Raw genomic sequence first — 25,235 nt, 5'->3', positions numbered from 1 at the left:
CTGGCAAAGGATACTTAAAGGGTTGACGGTGGATAAACAATAGCAAACATTTAAAGATCATATGGATGAACTTCAGCATTTGTACATCTTTGTCTGGAGTAAAAATAAAACAGGGAAGGTGGCTCAACCGTGGCTAACAAGGGAAATTAAGGATAGTGTTAAAACCAAGGAAGAGACATATAAATTGGCTAGAAAAAGCAACAAACCTGAGGACTGGGAGAAATTTAGAATTCAACAGAGGAGGACTAAGGGTTTAATTAAGAGGGGGAAAATAGAGTACGAGAGGAAGCTTACAGGGAACATAAAAACTGACAAAAGCTTCACTAATCTTTTTCTCTTCACATATTTATAGAAGACAAACCTAGGTCCCTTGCAGTCGGATTCAGGTGAATTTATAATGGGGAATAAAGAAACAGCAGACCAATTGAACAAATACTTCGGTTCTGTCTTCACAAGGGAAGACACAAATAATCTTGCAAATGTACTAGGGGATAGTGGGTCTAGTGACAAGGAGTAACTGAAGGATATCCTTATTAGGCGGGAAATTGTGTTAGGTAAATTGATGGGGTTGAGGCCGATAAATCCCTGGGGCCTGATAGTCTGCATCCCAGGATACTTAAGGAAGTGGCCCTAGAAATAGTGGATGCATTGGTGATCATTTTCCATCGACTCTGGATCAGTTACTATGGACTGGAGGTAGCTAATGTAACACCACTTTTTTAAAAAGGAGGGAGAGAGAAAACGGGTAATTATAGACCGGTTAGCCTGACATCAGTAGTGGGGAAAATGTTGGAATCAATTATTAAAGATGAAATAACAGCGTATTTGGAAAGCAGTGACAGGATCGGTCCAAGTCAGCATGGATTTATGAAAGGGAAATCATGCTTGACGAATCTTCTGGAATTTTTTGAGGATGTAACTAGCAGAGTGGACAAGGGAGAACCAGTGGATGTGGTGTATTTGGACTTTCAAAAGGCTTTTGACAAGGTCCCGCACAAGAGATTGGTGTGCAAAATCAAAGCGCATGGTATTGGGGTTAATGTACTGACATGGATAGAGAACTGGTTGGCAACAGGAAGCAGACAGTCGGGATAAACGGGACCTTTTCAGAATGGCAGGCAGTGACTAGTGGAGTGCCGCAGGGCTCAGTGCTGGGACCCCAGCTCTTTACAATATACATTAATGATTTAGATGAAGGAATTGAGTGTAATATCTCCAAGTTTGTAGATGACACCAAACTGGGTGGCTGTGAGGAGGGGTGTGAGCTGTGAGGAGGATGCTAAGAGGCTGCAGGGTAACTTGGACAGGTTAGGTGAGTGAGCAAATGCATGGCAGATGCAATATAATGTAGATAAATGTGAGGTTATCCATTTTGGGGGCAAAAACATGAAGGCGGAATATTATCTGAATGGCGGCAGGTTAGGAAAAGGGGAGGTGCAACGAGACCTGGCTGTCATGGTTCATCAGTCACTGAAAGTGGGCACACAGGTACAGCAGGCGGTGAAGAAGGCAAATGGTATGTTGGCCTTCATAGCTAGGGGATTTGAGTATAGGAGCAGGGAGGTCTTACTGCAGTTGTACAGGGCCTTGGTAAGGCCTTACCTTGAATATTGTGTTCAGTTTTGGTCTCCTAATCTGAGGAAGGACGTTCTTGCTATTGAGGGAGTGCAGCGAAGGTTCACCAGACTGATTCCAGGGATGGCTGGACTGTCATATGAGGAGAGACTGGATCAACTGGGCCTTTATTCACTGGAGTTTAGAGGGATGAGAGGGGATCTCATAGAAACGTATAAGATTCTGATGGGACTGGACAGGTTAGATGCAGGAAGAATGTTCTCGATGTTGGGGAAGTCTAGAACCAGGGGACATAGTCTTAGGATAAGGGGTAAGCCATTTAGGACTGAGATGAGGAGAAACTTCTTCATTGAGAGAGTTGTTAACCTGTGGAATTCCCTGCCGCAGAGAGTTGTTGATGCAAGTTCATTGGATATATTCAAGAGGGAGTTAGATATGGCCCTTACGGCTAAAGGGATTAAGGGATATGGAGAGAAAGCAGTAAAGGGGTACTGAGGGAGTGATCAGCCATGATCTTATTGAATGGCAGTGCAGGCTCGAAGGGCCGAATGGCCTACTCCTGCACCTATTTTCTATGTTTCTATATATCCGACCTGGGGAACACTGTGGGGAACACAGGGTGATAGATCCAACCTGGGACTGAGGGACACTCTCTGCAGGCCATGTGCTGGTAATGAAATCCTCTGTATCCAAATGAATGCTTCAGAAACACATCCTACCTGGCAACGGATGACACATTGCAGATGTGCAATTTCATTGGCTGGAGTGTGTTTGTTTTTAATAACACACTAGTTACACCATGCAGGTTGAGACATTGCATTAAATCTCTTTATCTGCTGTTTGTAGCCGGGGATTTTCCACTCGAGCCCTTCCCCCTCCCTGCAAAATACAGCCCAAGCGGAACTGCCTTCGCACGATCTGTGTTTCTCAATCCAGCACCTTAATAACAAAGTCCCCATTCAGCACCACCCTCCACCGCTGGCTGAACTTGTTCTCATGTTGAACAACTTCTCCTCTGAGTCCACTCACTTCGTCCTGTGGGAATGCGAATGGGTCTGAGCCAGTGTTCCCTGAAATTTGGTTTTCGGTGCGTGGCCCCTTTAAGGGGCTGCTCGGCCCAATCTCCTGCTCATGCGGGTTTTTACATTGAGACACCGGCAAGTGGCCTGCGCCTGAGCTTCAGACAACTGGGCGACTTCACGGCCACGCGGAAAAACGGGAACATGGGTCCCAGCTCTGCCTGCCTTTTCATGGGATATGTGTAACATTCTTTGTTCCAGTCCTACTCTAGTCCCCTCCATCACCTCTATTTCTGGAACACAGATTACTGTATCGGTGCCGTTTCCTGCTCTCGCCCTGAACTAGAAAATTTCATTCACTTTCCATTCAATTTTCACCCTTCCCCCACCTTCACATGATCCATCTCCGACTCTTCCCTTTCTCTACTTCTGTCTCCATCTCTGGGGATAGGCTATCGACCAGTCCATTCCATTCTCCCAGTTTCTCCATTGCATCTCTTCTGACAATGCCACCTCTATATTAGTACTTCCAATATGTCTTCCTTCTTCCGAACCAAGGATTCCCCTCCGCCGTTGTTGACGGGGTCCTCGACTGTGTTTGTCCCATTTCCCGCACTTCTGCTGTCACCCCTTCCCATCCCTCCCAGAACCACGACAGGGTTCCCCTTGTCCTCACCTTTCACCCCCTCCAGCCTCCGTGGTCAACGATCATCCTCCACCATTTCTGCCACCTCCAGCCTGATCCCACCATCAATCACATCTTCCCCTCCCCTCCCCTTTCAGGATTCCCTCAGTGACACCCTGGTCCATTCCGCAGTCACCCCCAGCTCTCCCTCCCCTTCCCACAGCACCTTCCCGTGCAAGCACAGGAGATGCAACACCTGCCCTTTTACCTCCTCCCTTCCTATTGTCCAGGGCCCCAAACACTCCTTCCAGGTGAAACAGCGATTTACTTGTACTTCTTTCAATTTAGTCATCATCATAGGCAGTCCCTCGGAATCGAGGAGGACTTGCTTCCACTCCCTAAGTGAGTTCTTTGATGGCTGAACAGTCCGATACGAGAGCCACAGACCCTATTACAGGTGGGACAGACATTCATCGAGGGAAGGGGTGGGTGGGGCTGGTTTGCCGCGTGCTCCTTCCGTTGCCTGCTCTTGGCCTCTTCACGCTCTTTCTCAACGCCCTCCCGAATGGACTTTCTCCACCTCGGGCGGTCTGTGGTCAGGGTCTCCCAGGTGTCAGTGATGATGTCGCACTTCACCAGGGAGGCTTTGAGGGTGTCCTTATAATGTTTCTGCCATCCTCCTTTGGCTCATTTACCATGAAGGAGCTCCGCATAAAGCATTTGCTTAGGGAGTCTCGTATCTGGCATGCGAACTATGTGACCTGCCCACGAAGCTGATCGAGTGTGGTCAGTGCTTCAATACTGGGAATGTTAGCCTGGTCGAGGACACTGATGTTGGTGCGTCTGTCCTCCCAGGGGATTTGCAGGATCTTGCGGAGACATCGTTGGTGACATATCTCCAGCGGCTTCTATACATCGTCCATACCTCAGGAGGGTGGGTATTACTACAGCCCTGTAGACCATGAGTTTGGTGGTAGATTTGAGGGCCTGGTCTTCAAACACTCTTTTCCTCAAACGGCCGATGTGGTCTCCTCTACATTGGGTGATCGCTTTGCGAGCACCTCCATTCAGTCCATAAGTGTGACCCTGAGCTTCCGGTCGCCTGTCACTTTAATTCTCCGCTTCACTCCACTCTGACCTCTCCGTCCTCGGTCTCCTACACTGTTCCAATGAAGCTCAACGCAAGCTCGAGGAACAGCACCTCATCTTTCGTTTAGGCACTTTACAGCCTTTTGGACTCAACATCGAGATCAACAATTTCAGATCATAACCTCTGCCCCCACTTTTTCAGACAGCAGCTGTTGGTACTGATTCTGCTATTGCCACTTACACCTCCTCTAGACACAGCCTCTGTTTCTTTACTTGTCCCATTCCCACTCCCATTTGCCTTGCACCATCATCTACCGTCATTTAATCTCTCCTGCCTTCCATCCTAACTCAGACCTTCCCTTTTGTTCTTTCCTCCCTCCCCCACTTTCCCTGCCTCTGTACTTGCTTAAAAACCATGATATCTCTAACTTTGTGCAGTGTCCAGTCATCGAGTTAACTCTGTTTCTCTCTCCACAGATGCCGCCTGCCTGAGCCGCTGAGTGTTTCCACCACTTTCTGTTTTGATTTCAGAATTCCAGCATCCGCAGTATTTTGTTTTTGCAGTTACAGTCAGTCTGGCGGCAGAGTTCTGTCAATTGTAGTTTGAAGCTATTGTTGGGTAGATAACGGTGTTTGTATGTGATATTAATTAGCAGGATGTATATGGAGCACCATCCTGCCCAGGTTGTTTGTGATGCAGATTCTGAGATCACTGACACACCGCAGAAGCTGATGTGGGGCCCACTTAGTATGAAGCCGCCCCTCTGCCCTATTTGTCCAGAAACGTGCATGCATTTTGTTAACGCACTTGATAGTACAAAGCCACAGACTGTGTCCAAAGGAAGCGTCTATCTGTCTGTCTGGGATTTGTGGTGGTTGTGAGGGCTCTGGAACATTAAGGATTTGATCTTCAATTGACCTTTGTATACTTTGTTACACGCCTCTCTGCTTTTCTGTTTTGGGTTACCTGTAGACTTGACTACTCCAACGCACATCTGGCTGGCCTCCCATATTCTACCCCACGTAAACTTGAGGTCACGCAAAACTCGGCAGCCTGTGTCCTAACTCGCACTAAGTCCCGCTCACCCATCACCCCTGTGCTCGCTGACCTACATTAGCTTCTGATTAAGCAACGCCTCGATTTGAAAATTCTCATCCTTGTTAAAAATCCCTCCATGGCCTCCCCCTCCTTAGCTCTGTAGTCTCCTCCATCCCCACAACCCCCGAGATGTCTGCACTCCTCTAATTCTGCCTTCCTGAGCATCCTTGATTATAATCGCTCAACCATTGGTGGCCGTGCCTTCAGCTGGCTGGGCCCCAAGTTCTGGAACTCCCTGCCTAAACCTCTCCGCCTCTCCACCTCTCTTTCCTCCTTCAAGACGGCCCTTAAAACATACCACTTTGACCTCGCCTGCCCTAATTTCCACTTATGCAGCTCGGTGTCAAATTTTTATCGCATAAGACTCCTGTGAAGCATCTTGGGACGTTTCACTACATTAAAGGCGCTATATAAATACAAGTTGTTGTCTCATTTCCAGGGCCCCTTCAGGCTTTCTGTGTCATTTTCTGAGATGGAAATGCTCAGGGTGAAGACATGTTTGCTGAGTTCTGCTGGAGGTACAGTTTGGGGCCAGACTACCTTGGAGCTCACACAGTAGGGCGAGGGTGAGACTTTGTCTGCTCAGTATAGGGAGGGTGGGATCGGGCCCTTGCTGAAGAGAGCATCAACCCTGATGATCCCCCTGTGCCAGGTTCAAAGTTCACCGATAGGGAATGTTGCTGGGAGGATTACATTGCACCAAACTGGGGAGAAAGCTGACAGAGCCATGGAGAATGCAGAAAATGCTGCCTCCCTTCAGGAGTCAGTGTTTAATATATTATGGGGAGTCTGTGTGCTACAGGTGTCCTTTCTTGGAGATCTGTGGACAGTGGCTTATTCAGGGGTTTAACAGGATCTCGCCAATCTAACTCACTGTTTTTCTTTTGTCACACCCTTAAAGAACTTGATACGGGTAAGGCAGTGGATGTAGTGAACTTGGATTTCAGTAAGGCCTTGATACAGTTCGTCTGGAGAGACTGGTACTGAAAATAAAATGGGAATCAGTGGAAATATTTTACAATGGATATGTCATTGGTTGACTGCTGGAACTGAGAGGCTTATCTCAGTCTGGGAGATTGCTACCAGTGAGGTCCCACAGGTGTCTGTGTTGGGACCTCTTTTCTTTGGTGAAGTTATTAATGATCTGGAGATAGGAGTCATGAGCGCAGTAGCTAAATCTGCAGGTGATACAAAGCTAATGAAGGTGGTAGACTCCAAAACTGACCAGGCTAAGCTATAAGAGCATTTGAACAAAGTTGGGAATTGGGCAGACAGGTGGCAGATGAAATTCAATGAGAAATGCAACATGGGGACAGAAAATCCAGGAAGAGATCATTAATTAAATGGAAAGAAAATAATGTGCAGGGAAAATGAGAGCGATCTGGGGGTCCTGACTGACAATAGATTGAAACAGTCGCAACAATGCTCGGTGGCAGTGAGTGAAAACATCCCGACGTCTGATTTACTTCAAAGGTCATTACTATGCTGAAATAGTGAGGTGATCCTGCCCCTTATAAATCATTGGTGCGGCTGCACTTGTATACCGTGGTGACCAGAACTGTACATGGTATTCTAAGGATATTGCAGATATTGGAAGGATACAGAAGAGAGCAATCAAAGTGAGTGAGGGGATGGAGAGATTGGGTTATGAGGAGTAATTATGTAAATTGGATATGTTCTCCATGGAAAAGAGAAGGTTACGAGGTGAGTCCATGATCGGATCAGCCATGATCGTAATAAATGGAAGAGCAGGCTCGAGGGGCCGTATGGCCTACTCCTGCTCCTATTTCTTTATCCAGAACCTTAAGAACATATGATTGCTGTTGTAGGATTCTAATGTCGACCGTGACAAGCTGTTTCGTCTTGTCCTCTAGTTCTAATGTTCTGGACAAAGCCTGCACTTGAAGGGGTAAATCAAAACTATCTGAAATACAGTTTCCACAATGAGTGGTCAATCTATGGAACGGGCTCCCTAGGGAGACGGTAGAAACAGTTTGCCTTGGATCCCAATACTAAGTGGCAAGTTGGATCCAAAATTAGTTCAGAGGCAGGAAGCAGAGGGTGATGGTTGATGAATGTTTTTGTGACTGGAAGGATGTTTCCAGTGGGGTTCCGCAGGGCTCAGTACTGGGTCCCTTGATTTGTATATTACCACAACAATGATTTAGACCTAAATGTAGGGGGTATGATTAAGAAGTTTGCAGAAGTTGGCCGTGTGGTTGATATCTTCCTGCAGTCTACAGCTTTCTTCTTCAGTTAATTGATAATGGTCAGTTGGGCAGAAAAGTGGCAAATGGAATTCAATCTGGAGAAGTGTGAGGTAATGCATTTGGGGAGGGTTAACAAAGCAAGGGAATACACATTACACTTTTCAGTGTCGTACCATTTAGAGGAACAGAAACAGAATATATCTACCTGGCCTGCTACTTTCAGGGATCTGTGGATAAGGTGGTTAAGAAGACATACGGAATGCTTGCCTTTATTAGCCGAGGCATAGAATACAAGAGCAGGGAAGTTTAGCTGTGGCCTAACTAATATTTTATATAGTTCAAGCATAAGTACTGTGTGCAGTTTTGGTCACCACATTACAGGAATGATGTGATTGCACTAGAGAGGGTACAGAGGAGATTTATGAGGATGTCGCCTGGACTGGAGAATTTAGCAATGAGGAAAGATTGGATAGGCTGGGTTTGTTTTCTTTGGAACAGAGGAAGCTGAGGAGAGACCTGATTGAGGTGTATAAAGTTATGAGGGGCCTGGATAGAGTGGATAGGAAGGACCTATTTCTCTTGGCAGGGGGGTCAACAACCAGGGGGCAAAGATTTAAACTAATTCTTAGGAGGCTTAGAGGGGATTTGAGGGAAAATTTCTTCACCCAGAGGGTTGTGGGGGTCTCACTGCCTGAAAGGGTGGTAATGGCAGAAACCCTCACCACATTAAAAAAATACTTGGATGGATAGCTCTTGGTTGGCCGACGCGGACATGGTGGGCCGAAATGGCCTCATTCCGTGCTGTAAATTTCTATGATTCTATGAGGCTTCAGTTTGAGTCGCTGCATGTGTCAGGAGCCTTCCAATACTAATTTGTCATTGCGAAGAGCCTATTGGTTAGCTGGCCCAGTGTTTACACCATGCCACCTGTAAACAGCTTCGATTTGGAAATGACCCAGATACTATGATTATATGGCCAGTCTCTGTGCTGACAGTGATTCTTTGTGCTTATCTGTGGTACAGTAAAACACTTCCTTATTTGGACATGAATGGAATATTGTTTGAGATAAAATAGGAACTTTGGTATGGGGAAGTGAAAATGGAGCAGTCCCATGTGTCGAACCAAAGAAAGAGGATTTGAAATTGATTGCGTGTCGGTGTGCGGTACTGTGTGTGTGTGGGGGAGGGGTTATACTTGTTGCAATAAACCTGCTTTTACAGTTAAGACCATTTTTAGAGTGGTATAGAGCCGTTTGATGTTGTATATTGACACTGTACCCTGACTGCCCCATCCCCATCTCGCACTGACCTTCCCGCCTAATGCTGAGGTCTATCCTCACCAACCTTCTCCAAACCTGCTGACCCAACTCACCACTGCCTCAGCCAGTGGGTTAACTATCACCGCCTCTCTCCACATCTCCCTCCAGAATCTCTGTTCAATTGTGAACCAGGACCTGGCATTTCAGGACCTTATTGTGGATGATGGTCTTGACTGAAACTTGTCTCATGGGTGACCACACCTTCCCCCTTACTGAAGCTCCCCACCTGGCTATACCTCCCACCACCTGCCCCGCCCAGAACACCACAGTGTGGCCCTCATCACCCAGTCAGTCACTCTGCTCCTCTGATCCCTTCTCCACCTTCGAGCACTCCTCGAGATTCTCACTAAGGTATCCTCAATCGTTTCTTCCCTCAGCTCTGCACAGAGACTCCTCATCCTCAGTGATTCCAGCCTCCATCTCAACTCAGCCTGCCCTCTCTCCTGAGTTCACTGACTTCCTGTCCACCCTTAATCTCTCCCTCCATATAAACTCTCCTACCCCTATTTACAGCACCCTCTTTCAGATATCTATGAGTAGAGTCCTGGGAAGATGAGGCTCATCACCCACTTCTTTCTACATCTACTGCTAGAAAAAGCTTTCCCCCAAATCACTTACAAACTACCAACTGTCTAGCCTGTAGTCCTCTATTCATCATGGCAGTTCTGCAGTTGTCATTCTGTCTAACCGCTCCCTCACCTCCACCTTTGATGCCCTCGTCCGCCAGTGAAACCTTTACTCTCTCACAACCCTGATTTTTGTTCGCTCAAGTCCAAGGTCGCACATTTCAGCCTAACTGGCACACAACTGGTTTAACGTGAGACAGGGGGAGCGAAATGGGTGGAGTGAAATAGCTGGACCACATCACATGGTCTCCCCTAAGCCACTCGGCTCCTGACCTCATTACAGCCTTGGTCCAGAGGTGCGGTGAGACCATTTGACCGAGTGTGGGATCAAGGAACCCGAGTTAAACTGAAGTCAATGGGAATCAGGGAAAAACTCTCCACTGGTTGGAGTCATACCGAGCACAAAGGAAGATGGTTGTAGTTGTTAAAGGTCAATCATCCCAGCCCCAGGATATCACTGCAGGAGTTCTTCAGGGTAGGGTCCTAGGCCCAACCATCTTCAGCTACTTCATCAATGACCTTCCCTCCAGCATGTCAGAAGTGGGGATGTTCGCTGATGATTGAGAAGCTGTGCATGGAACTGAACACGGTACAGATAATGGAGCAGTCCATGCCGGCATGCAGCAAGACCAGGATGACAACAACTTGCATTTTATATAGCACCTTTAATGAAGTAGAATGTCCCAAGGTGCTTCACAGGAGTATTATGAGATTAAAAAATTGACACCGAGCTTTATAAGACAAAATTACAGCAGATAACCAAAAGTTTGGTCAAAGAGGTATGCTTGAGGAGCGTATTAGAGGAATGAGAGGTAACGAGGAGAGGTTTAGGGAGGGAGTTCCAGAGCTTAGGGCCCAGACAGCTGAAGGCATGGCCATCGATGGTTGAGCAGTTATAATCGGGATGCTCAAGAGGGTAGAATTTGAGGAGTGCAAACATCTCAAGGGGTTGTGAGGCTGAAGGAGATGAGAGATAGGGAGGGGCGATGCTATGGAGGGATTTGAAAACAAGGATGAGAATGTTGAAATCGAGGCGTTGCTTAACTGGGAGCCGACAGAGGTCAGCGAGCACAGGGGTGAAGGGGGAGTGGGACTTGGGCAGCTGAGTTTTGGATCACTTCATGTCCTAACTCGTACCAAGTTTATGTAGGGTAGAATGTGGCAGGACAGCCAAGGGTGCATTGGAATAGTCAAGTTTAGAGGTAACAAAGGCATGGCTGAGGGTTTGAGCAGCAGATGAGCTGAGGCAGGGGCGGAGATGGACCATGTTACACAGTTCAGAAGAGTGTGGGGTGATCTTATCAAGACATGTAAGATAATGAGGGGGCTTGACAAGGTGGATGCAGAGAGGATATTTCCACTCACAGGGGAAATTAAAACTAGGGGGCAGAGTCACAATAAGGGGCACCCATTTAAAACTGAGATGAGGAGGAATTTCTTTTGAGGGTTGTAAATCTGTGGAATTCTCTGGGGCAGAGAGCTGGGAGGTTGGGTCATTGTCTGCCTTAAATATATTCAGATTTGAGTGATAAGATAAAGGCAGTAAAGGGTTATGGGGAGTGAGCAGGGAAATGGAACCCAAGCTGAACCCCTGGGAGGACAGACGCACCAACTTTAGCATCCTGAACCAGGCCAACATCCCCAGCATTGACCACACTTGATCAGCTCCAGTGGACAGGCCACATTGTTCACATTCCAGATATGAGACTCCCAAAACAAGCGCTCTAACTCTGAACTCCTTCACAGCAAACGAGCCAAAGATGGGCAGAGGAAATGCTACAAGGACACTATCAGGGAGGCTTTGAGGAAGTGCAACATCCCCACTGACACCTGGGAGTCCCTGGCCAAAGACCGCCCTAAGTGGAAGAAGTGAATCCGGGAGGGCGCTGAGCGCCTCGAGTCTCATCGCCGACAGTATGCAGAAATCAAGCGCGCGCATCGGAAAGAGCGTGCGGCAAACTAGTCCCACCCACCCTTTCCTTCAACAACTATCTGTCCCACCTGTGACAGGTGCTGAATAGTCCACAATACAAGAACCACAGTCCCTGAGGAGCAAGTCTTCCTCAATTCCGAGGGACTGCCCATGATGATATGTCGGAGCAGGCTCGAGGGGCCAAATGACCTACTCCTATTTCTTATGTTATGTACAGAGATGGAAATAGGCAGTTTTAGTTATGTCACAGAGAAGTGGCCAGAAGCTCATTTCAGGGTCATATGACACCTAGGTTGTGAAAAGCCTGGTTCAGCCTTAGACAGATGCGAGGGAGATGGATGGAGTCAGTGGCCAGGGACCAATGGGCATGGATTTTGGAGGTGACAACACGTTCAAGGACTCGAGAGGAAAGGGAGGTTGGAGATGGGGTGATAGCTTACAAGCACAGTGGGGTCATAACATAATAGGAGCAGGAGTAGGCCAAACGGCCCCTCGAGCCTGCTCCACCATTCAATAAGGTCATGGACTCAGCTCCACTTCCTTACCCATTCCCCATAACCCCTTATCGTTTAAGAAACTGAATAAATTTAAGTCCCAAAGACATAGTTTCCACAGCTCAGTGGGTTGTGAATCTGTGGAATTCACTGCCTCAGAAGAAATTTCTCCTCATCTCAGAATAAGGGGCTGCCCATTTAAAACTAAGATCATGCTCTCTAGTTCTACTCTTCATCAGTGGACGCATCCTTTTGGCATCCACCTCGTCAAGCCCCCTCAATCTTCTTATACATTTCGATAAAATCACCTCATTCTTCTGAGCTCCAATGAGTATAGGCCCAACCTACTCAATCTATTCGCAAATGAACCTTCTCTGAACAGTCTCCAATGCAAGTATATCCTTTATACGCGGAGACCAAAACTGTATACAGTACTCTAGGTGTGGCCTCACCCAATACCCTGTACAGTTGTATCAGGACTTCTCTGCTTTTATACTCCATCTACAAGTCAGGATAGAGTGGGATAGGAGGGTTCAAGTGTTAGCCACTCATCACAGAATCCCCAGCCTCTTCCCTGCGACAGCTTATACACCATCCCATAGTGCAAGAATTCAGCAAAAAACACTTAGTGAATATAGTAGCAATGTCCAATAATACACAATAGCTCTTCTGCTGTACAAAGTTGAACATGTTTGGGCCTGCTCCTATGTCAGCTGGGCAGGAATGAGAATGGCTGAAAGCAGGAACATCATGGGTTCTGATTCTGATGGTTGATGGGCGCCTTTTGTCATAGAGACATTAAGTAAAATGGCCAGGGTTTCAGGCCATCGAAACACAAAGGAAAAGCTATTTGACCACTGCCAGCAAAAATGTTTTCCTGGAAGAATCACTCGACACTCTGGGTCAGTTCCAACATCAAAACGGTCTTTATTTCCCCGCCGGTGTAATAAAGTCTCTGTTCAGAGGAGTGCCTGGAGTTGTAAAACATAAATGTTGATGGATTTCTTTGGTCCAACAGTTCATTACAGTTATGATTGGATTGTGTCCAGCTGACATGGGATGAACAACAATTATAGATTACATAGGTTTCTTTGGGCCAATAGAATTGGCCCCTACACATCAGGAGCTGCATGCTCAGTTCATGTTTAGCTGGAGCGGATTCATGCCCTTGTGATGTTCTCCAGACCCCCCCTATCTTACTGTAGTGCCTGGTACCAGGAATGTCTGTCAGCAGCTATCCAGCAATTCAGCCAACTTGTATCTCGAGGGAGGTACAGACCAGTTGTCAGGAACATGTCAGAGACTTGATTTTGCTTTTGAGTTGCACAGCCTCAGGAGAAAGTTGACTTGACACAAGAAGATGCATTTTTGCAATTATGAGGCACAGTTTTGGCTACCATCTCGGTCGCCTGCTTACAACAACGCACAAGGACTGAGCACTCAGTCTGGGACGAAAGAAACACCAGAGCGCCTTGCTACTTCGACTGGGAAGCTGGCCTTGAAGACACAACTCATGGGGAAAGCCAGAGGCAATTGGTGAGCATTTATTCCAGCCCACACATATCTTTGGGACACGACACCCTTTCACACTATGCAGTGGTCTTAATCAGGTTTAGTAGTTTTAGTGGGGAGGTTTTTGCAAGGATCATAAGCGTACACAATTCTGCTGGACAGATTCAGTGGTGCCACTTTGATTCCAAGCAGGGGCATTTTAGACATGGGTACTTCATGTTAGGGGCCTGCATAGACAGGCCAGACTGTTGTACTGTGTTTGTTTGTATTACACTCAATCAGGAGTGTGTTTTTACTGGGTGCAGGTGTGTTTTAACTGGAATAAAAGCATTATGACAGTGGAGACCAGAGATCTGTCTAACTGTATATTACTGTTCACAACTATATTTCCAGTGTTTAGAACTATTGAAAGAGGGGCGATTCGAAACCACCAAGGGCAAAACCACTTACAATGGCCAGTTTAGGTGTGCACACCAGTATGGCTCAGATTACCCAAACTCAATTCACATCAGCCCCTTACTGCCAGCAGAAAAGGTGGAAGGACAGTATCTGCACCTCCCCCACCCCACCTTTTGATCATTCCTAATTGTACATCCCTGAAGTTGAATAAATAACCCCTCAAACTGGTGAGTGTGACAGCAGTGTGTGTCAGGGCAGTGAGTGTGACAGCAAAGGACCAACAAGCAGGAGTCCCAAGTACAAAGGTTTTTAATCAAACTGGTTCCATTAGGACATACAAATTTACCAAAGATCATTACTGCAAATCTTGATTTTTTTAATAACCTTTTAAATCATTTAGAGATAAAATCTAGAGAATCTGATAATTAAAAATATGTAAATTTCCAACAAGACCGAGTGGACAGACAAGGAAATGTTAACCAGGAGAGCCTCGATCAGATCTGCACCCTGCATGGATAACTGCATCACCTGCACTGGGGGAGGGTCAGTGATCAGAGTCACACCCTACACAGTCTGTACTGGGGGAGGTCAGTCACTGATCAATACCCAGAGGACAAGCTGCATACTGATCATACATTTAAAAATGGAGTTATCGAGTAGGATATAAACAAACTGCAGTGTACAGATCTCCTGCAACATCAAAGTTAATCTCAAACAAATGAAGCGCCAAGGTCAAGCAGCCTTACACCCAGCGAGCTGCAGTCTGATAAGAGTCAGGGGAAGGAGTTAAGGAACATTTTAAAGCTGTTCAATCCTGTGTCACAGATATTGCAGATCAAATCCACGTGAGGAGAGTCACTTAACTGAGGGCCGGACCCATCAGACCTGAAACACAAAAAAAGATTCCTGGGTTAGCAATCCCAGGGCCCAGACGGGAGCGTCCCACCTTTTCACTCAGCACACACACACTGACCCTGAGTCAGCACACTGCACATGGCCAGCCTACAATTAACCTCAGTGGGCAGATAGAAAGACGGGAGTTATATAGCACCTTTCATGACCTGCCCGAGGAGTGTTTGATGGGACAGTGTAGAGGGAGCTTTGCTCTGTATCTAACCGTGTGCTGTGACTGCTAAGATACAAAAATATTGAATCAGTCAGAATGGAATCAATTTAAGGAACATCCCCTTCCACATCAATACATCTAAAAGTAAACATCCAGCTGGATACTTACGTGGGCCAGGATTGCTGGAATCCAGGATAGCTGAAAGAGAAAGCAAACATGGTCAGATCAGTAAGATCAAGCCTCCTGCAGCACCAGTCAGCTGATGGTAAACAGGTAAATGTCAGACTGCCTTCAGAGTCTCACTCAATGGGAACACCGATCAAGCGAGGTCAGAGACACCGATTTGGCATTGCCCTGATTTTCTAACTACTAAAATTAATCAGCTGAAACTCATGAATGCCCCATATCTATCCAACATTTAGCAAACATGGCAGGGGATTTACAACTTTCACACTAAAGAGTGCTCCCAATCAAATTCACATGCCATGTGTTTGTGGCATTAAATGTTTTTTCCTGAGCACTATATCCAATTCAGGACCCTACTTCCCCTGCATTTAACCAGCTCAGTGAACTTCTATAACTGCCTCATTCCTCATTCACTGAAATGTGAAGTAGTTACTGGACTGCAGCATCTAGAATCAGCCTGTTAGTATCTGGCTATATTGCAATTTAATGTACAACCAATTTAATCATTCCCAGCCTTGGAAAGATGGGCTTTAAATCTAAGTGTAAAATACAGGAAATGTGCCTATTAGTGGAGGGCTATCCATGCAGAACCCCAGTTATAACGTGGGTTACTATTGCAGCCCAGTATACATCTGGCTCATTTCCTGATTCATCTTCAGGAGCAATGTCCTACCCCAGCTTGTGATATTCCAACTGATGTTCAGAAATTCCTGCTCTGGGGTAAGAAATTCCCCACTTGACTTTTGATGTGCTTGGAAAGTTAAAATAGAACATTACAGCTACTGCCCTGCTCAGTTTTAAAAACATTGTTGCCAGCATTGGCTTGGGTCTTGGCACAATGTTAACTTGCTCACTTTACCAAGTTCAGCAGCTGGGAAGACATTTTTTTTTTTTTTTAAAACAAACAAATCTGTGTTCCCAGCCACCAGCCTGAGCTTTGCTTTGTATAGAGCATGAACACAGCTTACACTGCCTGGGATGATAGTTCCAGACACAGTCAGAGCCCCCCCACTGCCGAGGATAAAAGTGCCCCGATTCCTCAGTGAGGCAGGAACAGAATCTCACCTTTAGCATTCTTCAGCCTCATTATCACTCCAGCCAGCAGGATGATCAGCCCAAACCCAAAGCCCAGGCCTCCGATGACCATCTTGGTTCTCTCGGATTCAGGCGTGCTCTGTACTTCTGTCCAAGTGAAACAATCCAGGTGTTAGATCAGCACCGAGTGTCCTATTCAAATACAGAACCTGCAGCCACATCGCAAGGGAACAGGATTCCAGCTCGAGTCCTTGTTCAGACTGAATCAGTCAAGCACTTGGAAGTTTGCAGGGGGTGGGGATGGTTACAGCAGCCTCGGTCAGGTAATTGGGGAGGAAAGAGGGAGAATGTCCTGGTGTTTGGTTGTGAATTTCCAGGTGAAGGGACACTGGTGCAAAGGACACCATCAGATGCAGGTCACAGATAGAAATCTCACCAAAGGAGAAAGAATGAAAAACTGGGAGTGGGAATGTGTCAGGTGCCGACTGTACTGGACCTCCGGCAGTATGTTCCCATGTGTCTATAGGGTATCTGAATTTTGGTGAAGTATGGGATCCATACAATGGTCACATCCTTTCCAAGTGACAATTCCTGTGAAAGTGAGCTTCAAGGGAAAGAGTCTAGCATCCTCAGACAGATGAAATGCTGATGTGCAGCTTATTAGAACATAAACTGCTACTTGGTGTAGTACAACAGCATATTTAGTGAGAAATTCATGACATTTCATATTTATTATTTCATCAATGAATAAGGAATTTCAAGAAACCTACTAACCCACTCTTACAGCAGTTTGAGTGGAGAGCAGACAGTGTAGTGAGCTGGTAATAGGATAAAACTTCCACTGTGGACATTGGGAAAACAAGGAGCAGTTTAACTGGAATTAGACATTTATATTCTTATCCAGCTATAACTGAACTACCATTTCTAGTAAGAATGGCAGCACAGGAAGCCCCCTGCAGGATGTGGGAGCTGAGTAGCAGACAAACATCTCTGGGAAATGTCTCCAACTGAATATTCGAGTTTGAAGATGTCAGAATGTGAAAGGGAGCTGGAGACAGTCGACACATCAGGGAGAGTCAGATTTCTGAAGCAGGAGGGTAGTCACTCCAGTGAGCCATAGGAGCTGTGAGTAGCAAGAGTGGTGAGGGTTCACAGGTCAGGGCAAGGGAGGGATTATAGTGATACTAAAAAAACAAGATGGTTCAAGGGGGTGGATATTAGCAATTCAGCCAGGAATGCAGTAATAGAGACAATAGTCCAGTGGTGAGAATCATCTTTTGCAGTCCAGGTAGAGGGTCCTGTTTGCCCCCAAGGGCTAGGTTCAGGGACATTTTAGAGAGATTATGGAAGGGGAGGGAGAGCAGTCAATGATCCACATGGAGCCATGGAGATGGGAAGGGATCCAGTTGTGAGAAAGGAGTTTAAGAAGCAGGTTGGTAATCTCTGGATTACTCTCCCAGCTCGATATCCCAATAGGGAAGTGCAGGACTATTAGGGAGCTCAAACACATGACTAAACTTTCCATTACATGGGCACTGGCACCAGTTCTGAGGAAGATGGGCTAAATCTAAACAGGAGGGGAGCTAATGAACTGGCAAAAGCATGAGAGAGAGAGAGAGAGAGAGAGAGAGAGAGGATGAATCATTTAAACCAGCAAGGAGGCACAGGGAAAATAAAGGCAAATCAGAACAAGTAGAGAAGGTTGATCGAGATGTAAATATAGGAAGTAACAAATAGCAAGATAGCACACTGAAGAAACAAAATCAATAATCAGGGAAAGACCGAGATAAAGCAATGCAGCATTAACTTGAAAACAAATTTAAGGAACAAGGAGTAATTTATGAATAAAAAGTGCATGTATTGCAATGGGTTGAATTTGGGAAATTAGAAGCAATATCTTAAGATATGTCTTTAACAGCATGAACAGACACTAGACTGGAAAATGAACATTGGATTTTAAAATAGGCATGAGAGGAGAAGCAGTGACAACATTGGTGCCAGGAGTGAATACCTGCTGTAGAGAGGACTGATTTACACAAGGTCCAGACAGTCAATATGGTTAGAGATCAAAGAAAAGAAAAGGGATTGTTACATTAACTGTGTGAGAGGAAATCTGTAGTGTGATGGGAGATGGTAGGAATAAATATTGTTTAGGAGATTTTAGGTGTACATTCATTGAATGAGGAAGGGAGGGATAGAGTGACAATGGAGTTCCTAATGTGTACTGGACTCCTTCAGCAGCATGTGTAACCACAAAGGGAGATTGCTAGATCCACATAGGAGAAATAAATGATCAGGTGGGAAAGTTAAATGTGAGTCAGCACCTCAGGCACAATGACCACAATACGACCAGGTTTAATGTCCCAGAAGGGGAAGTTAGTACAAGAACATGGGCACCAGTTTGGAGTTGGGCAGATTTTAGAATGATGATCAGTGAGCTAGAGATTGGCACACAGGACTATAGATCAACAATAAGATGTTTAAAAAAAAAACTATTTCTAAGTTCCAGGATGCTGTGGATAAAAGAAAGCAGTTAGATGCAAACTAAAATTAAAGAACAGGGCACAAGGGGCTCCAAAGTTATGATAAAAATGAGACTGTACATGGACTTTGATAACATGAGACAAGGTCCTGCACAGGAGACAATTAAGGGGTGTGGAATTAGGGGGAAGAGTAGCAAACAGCATTAGATGGGGGAAACAGAGCAGTTTCTCAGTGGCTGGTGGTGTCCTATAGGGTTCTGTAATGGACTGTCTGTTCACTGGGTACACCAATAATTGGGAATAGGGCTAGAGGGAGTGGTGTCCAGATTCAGACAATACTGAAATAGGAGACACACTGAATAACTGAGGAGCTGGGTGATGTGGAAGAGCAGAGCTGTTTGGCAAATTCAGGTCCGATATTAAAAGCTGCACCTCAAGTGGATTAGACCACAAGAGTGATTTATATTCTATACCTCTGGCCATCAAACCCAGTATTCAAAGACAAGATGTAAAGATTGTATACAAAGTCCCTGTGACCATTCCCACACTGGGTACAAAGTCCCTGTGACCATTCCCACACTGGGTACAAAGTCCCTGTGACCATTCTCGCACTACCAGACTGTGTTGCATCTTACCCCAGTCAGTGCTCCTTGCCTCTTTCAGGCTGATGTGCTCCACACGACAGGTGTATTTATCCCCAGACACTGGCTGATACTGGAGGAGTTCCTCCACCTGATAGGTCCAGTCACCATCTGATAACAGGGCCGTGTTGATGATGCCGTTGGGAATTATTGCTCCATTTTTCAGCCATGTGACTTCGATCTCAGGAGGGTAAAATCCAGTGACATGACACGTGAGCAGGGCAGACTGTCCAGAATGCTGTGACGTTTTAGGTCGGACTGTCACCTTGGGTTCGACTGGAACAAAGAAAGCAACAAACGTTAACTTTAAAAATATGGAAAGAACAGCATAACTCAGTAAAAAATGTCTGCATGGGTCTGATTCACCACAGCCCCCTATTGCTGTTTGTGCAGTTGCTGTATACCCACAGCTAGATCCTTGTGTACAAGTTCCCTGACCTTCATTCTGGTGTCCATGGAAGAAAGGCAGAGATACCCACTGACAATTTTCAGAGAGTATTTTGCCTTGGGATCTGTCCCAACTAGACAATAATGTGCATCAGCTCCATAAAGGAGAGCACATTGCCACAAGCAGTGAGATCACCAGATTACTGATTGGCTTTTCAATAAGATTAATAGTGAGGAGAAATGAGATACCAGCTTTCTAATTATTGTGCTGCATCTGGTCCAGTAGTTTCTGGTGGGCTTTTCCCCATTACCCACTGCTTGCTGTATATGGAGAGAGTCATCACTAATGGCTCCTAAACTCTTGTTTACACAGAACCCCCAGTATAAAACAGAAAGAAGGACTAGGTGACAGAGCCAGTGACCAAGTTGGACATGTAACTGCAGTAACTTTAACAGCTGAGCCAGGTCTAGGTGCTTGCCTCAGGATGCAAAGTACTGGAATATGTGGGGGGAGGGGGGGGGTGGGGGAGGTGACTGAGGAGCATCAGCTCATTGATGGTCAGTCTCTGGCCCTCACTCACTCCACCTACGTTAAGCACCAGGAAAATGCTAGAGTCCATTATTAAGGAAGTAGTAGCAGGGCATTTAGAAAATCATAAAACCATACTGACTCTGCTTGACTTATGAAAGAGAAATCACTTGACAAATTTGCTGGAGTTCTTTGAGGATGTAATGAGCAAGGTGGATAAAGAGGAACCAGTAGATGTCATGTATTTGGATTTCCAGAAGGCATGTGATAAGATGCCACATAAAAGGTTACTGCACAAGTTAAGAGCTCACGGGGTTGGGGGTAATATATTAACAGAGAGATGATTGGCTATCAGAAAACAGAGTTGGGATAAATGGGTCATTGTCAGGTTGGCAAACTAACTAGTGGGGTGCCACAAGGATCATTGCTGGGGCCTCAACTATTTACAATCTATATTAGTGACCCCACGAGATGTCTGCCCTCCTCAAATTATGCCCTCGAGCATCCCTAATCATAACTGCTCAACCATCGGTGGCCATGCCTTCAACTGCTTGGGCCTTGAGGTTTAGGGAGAGAGAGTTCCAGAGCTTAAAACCTACCTCTAACCCAAGCTTTTGGTCATCTGCCGTAATTTCTTATGTGGCTCAATGTCAAATGTATCTGTTTTGTGTTATAACACTGCTGTGAAGCACCTTGGGATGTTTTACTACATTAAAGGTGCTATATAAATAAAAGTTGTTTAAGGGACCACATGTAATGTAGCCAAATTTGCTGATGATACAAAGATGGTGGGAAAACAAATTGGGATTGGAAGGAGGACACAGAATCTGAAGAGGGATATAGACAGGCTAAGTGAGTGGCCAAAAATTTGACAGATGAATTATAATGTGGGAAAATGTGAGGTTATCCACTTTGGTAGGAAAAGTAAAAAAAGCTAATTATTTAATTGGGGAGAGATTACAAAATGCTGAGGTACAGAGGGATCTGGGGGTCCTTGTACATGAAACACAAAAAGTTAGCAAGTCATTAGGAAGGCAAATGGAATGTTGGCCTTTATTGCAAGGGGGATGGAGTATAAAAGCAGAGAAGTCCTGCTACAGCTGTACAGGGTATTGGTGAGGCCACACCTGGAGTACTATGTGCCATTTTGGTCTCATTTACAGAAAGATATCCTTGCATTGGAGGCAGTTCATAGAAGGCTCACGAGGTTGACTCCTGAGATGAAGGGGTTGTCTTATTGAAACATGTGTAGGCCCAACCTTTCTTAAGATCCCCTCATTCTTCTGAACTCCAAGAAGATAATGAGGGGGCTGACAGGGTAGATGTAAAGTGGCTGTTTCCCCTCGTGGGGCAATCTAGAACTAGGAGGCATCGTTTCAGAATAAAGGGGTTGACCATTTAAAATGGAAATTAGGAGAAATTTCTTCTGAAGGTCATAAATCTTTGGAATTCTCTACCCCAAGAGCTGTGGAGGCTGGGTCATTGAATGTATTTAAGGTGGAGATAGACAGATATTTTAATGATAAGGGAGTCAAGGGTTATGGGAGTGGGCAGGGAAGTGGAGCTGTGGCCAGGATCAGATCAGCCATAATCTTATTGAATGGCAGAGCAGGCTCAAGGGGCCAAATGGCCTACTCCTATTTCTTATGTTCAACCACAGAAAAGGCACCAACATAAAGAAATTGTGGACATGTGGACCATAACCTTATGCTTGGGGCGGGGGTTAGAAGAAAGATGGCTACAGTACTGGCTCAGGATGTTACATGGGATATTAATTGGAAACATGACAGAAATGCTTCAATAGAATTAATTTCCCATAACATTACTGGATTTTCTGCAGTGGAACTGGCAATGCTCAAGGCTCAACCTCATTGGATCAGGAGCAGGAACAGGAGAGGGGCTTCAATTTTCAGCCCTTCCCTCCCCCACAAAGCCCAAATCAGGCTGTCCCTTTCTGTGACCATTATTGCACAGCATATGACTAATTTTTTTAGATATCTTTGCAAGGCTGTACAGCATCCTCCCGAGGCAGATGCTGCCGGGGGTGGGGGGGGGGGGGGGGGGAAGGATCTGTTTTAGAGTGCCTGTTATGCACTTGATTTGTAGCTTGTGGTCCCATGGGCCCTGAGATTTTATTTGACCCAGTTATTGAATTCCACACTGGTCATGAGCCACAGCTCGAGGGTATCCCTGGTTAACCAGCATCCATCCATCTAGGTCTAACTACATGAAATAATGGTGGGACTGTGGACTGCAGGAAAATAAATGCATTATGCAGCTTCCAAGGTACTGAGCATTAATTAGTTCTGATGGCCACCTACAACTTGCACTTTTGGCTGGTGCCAACATCTGTGTGTGTTTTTTGGACTTTTAAAATGGAAATGCACATGAGCTGCCTTTCAAAATGGAATTTTAGGACTTTTTTTTTAAAAAGGGACTTATTTTTTTTAAAAAGGGTTTGTGTGAAGTATTAGCAGGAGAGGTCTGTCTTTTGGGTTGACATGAGACCAATCTCAACACTGACATCATGAAAGGCAGAGGCCTTTTCATTTGGAACTTTGCAATTTGTAGAAAAACACCTTTTGTCCATGGGGCCGGGATGTCTGGATGGACAATGAGGTTTGCAGGCCAAATCTAACACCTCTGGACTCTTTCAATGAAGGAGCAGTCAAGAACGCAACAGTTAGCACTTCAAGAACTGCTAATTTACAGAAATGGCCTACCACTGTGTTCATCTAGATGACCAATCCAGGACAGACGTCACCAGGAAGACCAACTAGCATCGCTGCAACCATGGTAACCAGGAATCACCCAGCCAGGTGTGTGTATTATACAGGGTATAAAGATGCTGAACTTTGGGAGATTCAGGGCTTACTTTTCCTCTACCATTTGGAACAGGGTTCCCCGTGTGGTTACACATCTATCTATAAAAGAGCTGGAGTGCCTGGCCCTGGGACATCATGGGTGACCCTGGCCTGTGAGAGAACATCTCCACAGGTTGGGGCTATATATAAAAAAAAAAAAGAGCTGTAGCATCAGCTCAGTGAGAATATAAGAGTTTGGTAAGTGGGAGAATTCAGTGAAGTGAGGGCAGGAGGTGTTGCTTTGCCTTGTTTTTCCTAACTTTCTGTAGAGTGGCAGTGTACCTGAGCGGGAGCAGACGGAGGCCCGAGAGTGGGGATAAAAGCCACAGCAGACCACCGCATACGGCCAGTGAGATCTCCTGGACTAGTTTATCGCCTCGGTGGGTCAGAGGAATTTTCCCAGACTTTTTCCCCCCCAATTGGCCTGGGTTTTTGCCTCTCCCAGGAGATCACACAGCTCCAGGTGAGGAGAACTCTGCTGTGTGACGTCACAGGTAAGACAGGTAAGTGATTGGTAATGATTGTGGGCTAAGTTTTTCTTTTAAATTAACATAACATAACAAGGTTAGTTTTTAGTATTTAATGTAATAAACTATATAGTTTCACAAATAAATACTTGATTATACTATATAATTAGTTTAGCATTAATGGGAAAACAGGAGATGTATTGCTGCTTCAATATGTGGGAGCTTCTGGACATTTTGGTCCAGGGCAACTACATCTGCAGTAAGTGTCTGCAGCTCAAAGAACTTCAGTTCTGAGTTGAGGAGCTGGAGTCTGAGCTGCAGACATCACATGACATCAGGGAGGGAGAAAGTTACCTGGACCTTTTGCTCCAGGAGGCAGCCACACCCTCTAGATTAAATATTTTAGAATTGACACAGTCAGGGACAGGAGGGTGTGACTGAGTGAGGCAGGTAAGGAGATCCAGGAGGTAGTATTGCAGGAGTCTCAGTCCCTGCACTTGTCAATAGATTTGAGGTTCTTGCAACCCTCGAGGACAAGTGTGCAGACTGCGGGGTGGATGAGCAGACTGACAAAGGCACCATGGTGCAGAAAGCCAGTCAAGTGGTGGTTGTAGTAGGGGACAGTATAGTTAGGGTTCTCTGCAGCTGAGGGTGTGTCCCAAAGGCTGTGTTGTCTACCTGGTGCCAGGGTAAAAGACATCTCCTCCAGGCTGGAGAAAACTTGGAGTGGGAGGGGGAGGATACAGTGGTCATGGTACACATAGTCCTACCTATGTCATTGGTACCCAAGAAAGAGGTTCTGTTCAGAGTTTGAACAGCTAGGGACCAAATTGAAAAGCACAACCACAAAGGTAATAATCTCTGCATTATTACCTGAGCCACAAGCAAATTGGTACAGGGTCATTAGACTCAGATGAATGTGTGGCTCAGAGGTTGGTGTGGGAGAAGTGGGTTTTGATTCGTGGGGCACTGGCACCAATACTCAGGAAAGAGAGCTGTTCTGTGGGGCAGATTACACCTGGACTATGCTGGGAGCAGAGTTCTAGCGAACCGACTAACTAGGGAGGTAGACAGGGCTTTAAACTAAATGGGGGGGGGGGGGGGGGGGAAGAGTGAGTGGGGCGGACGGTCAGTGGAGGAAAAATCTAGAATGAGAAAAAGAAAAATGAAACAATGCAGGAAAATGATTGTGATGAGGATAACCAGATGTCAGGAAGGGACAGAGCATACAAACAAAAAAAAAAAAAAAAGAGTGCATTAACAAATAAGGTCCAGGTAAGACAAAATAGCAAGACGACAAATAGGGCCATAGTACAAAATAATGTTAAGATGTCTAATAATGTTAAAAGACAAATTTAAAAGCATTGTATCTGAATGCACAAAGCATCTGTAATAAGGTAGATTAATTAACAGTGCAAAGAGATGTAAACAGATACAATATAGTTGCAATTACAGAAACATGGTTGCAGGGTGACCAGGGTTGGGAACTGAATATCCAAGGATTTGATATTTAGGAAGGACAGACAAAAAGGAAGAGGGGGTGGTGTGATGTTAGTAAAGGATGTAATCAGAGCAATAGTGAGAAAGGATATTGGCTCAGAAAATCAAGATGTGAATTAGTCTGGGTGGAGCCAAGGAGCAGAAAACATTGGAGGCCTATAGACAACTCCAACCAAA

The 25,235-nt window shown here is 45.7% G+C and overlaps 1 protein-coding gene across 1 annotated transcript in view; it reads right to left on the bottom strand.

The window, feature by feature from the left end:
* Positions 1-14,191: 14,191 nt before the first annotated feature.
* The window catches only part of LOC139229871 (H-2 class II histocompatibility antigen, E-S beta chain-like), a 41,059-nt gene continuing 30,015 nt past the window's right edge, over positions 14,192-25,235 (bottom strand). The window contains exons 3-6 of the mRNA XM_070861505.1: positions 19,306-19,587; positions 16,218-16,334; positions 15,135-15,164; positions 14,192-14,785 (exon numbers count right to left, since the gene is read on the bottom strand). Of these exons, the coding sequence (XP_070717606.1) occupies positions 14,760-14,785; positions 15,135-15,164; positions 16,218-16,334; positions 19,306-19,587 (455 nt within the window). The 3' untranslated portion in view covers positions 14,192-14,759. The remainder of the gene's footprint in view (positions 14,786-15,134; positions 15,165-16,217; positions 16,335-19,305; positions 19,588-25,235) is intronic.

This window comes from Pristiophorus japonicus, chromosome 19, assembly GCF_044704955.1.
Source record: "Pristiophorus japonicus isolate sPriJap1 chromosome 19, sPriJap1.hap1, whole genome shotgun sequence".
Classification (NCBI taxonomy): domain Eukaryota; kingdom Metazoa; phylum Chordata; class Chondrichthyes; family Pristiophoridae; genus Pristiophorus; species Pristiophorus japonicus.
Note: the sequence above shows the minus strand (reverse complement) of the source record. Positions and strands in the feature narration are given on the sequence as shown.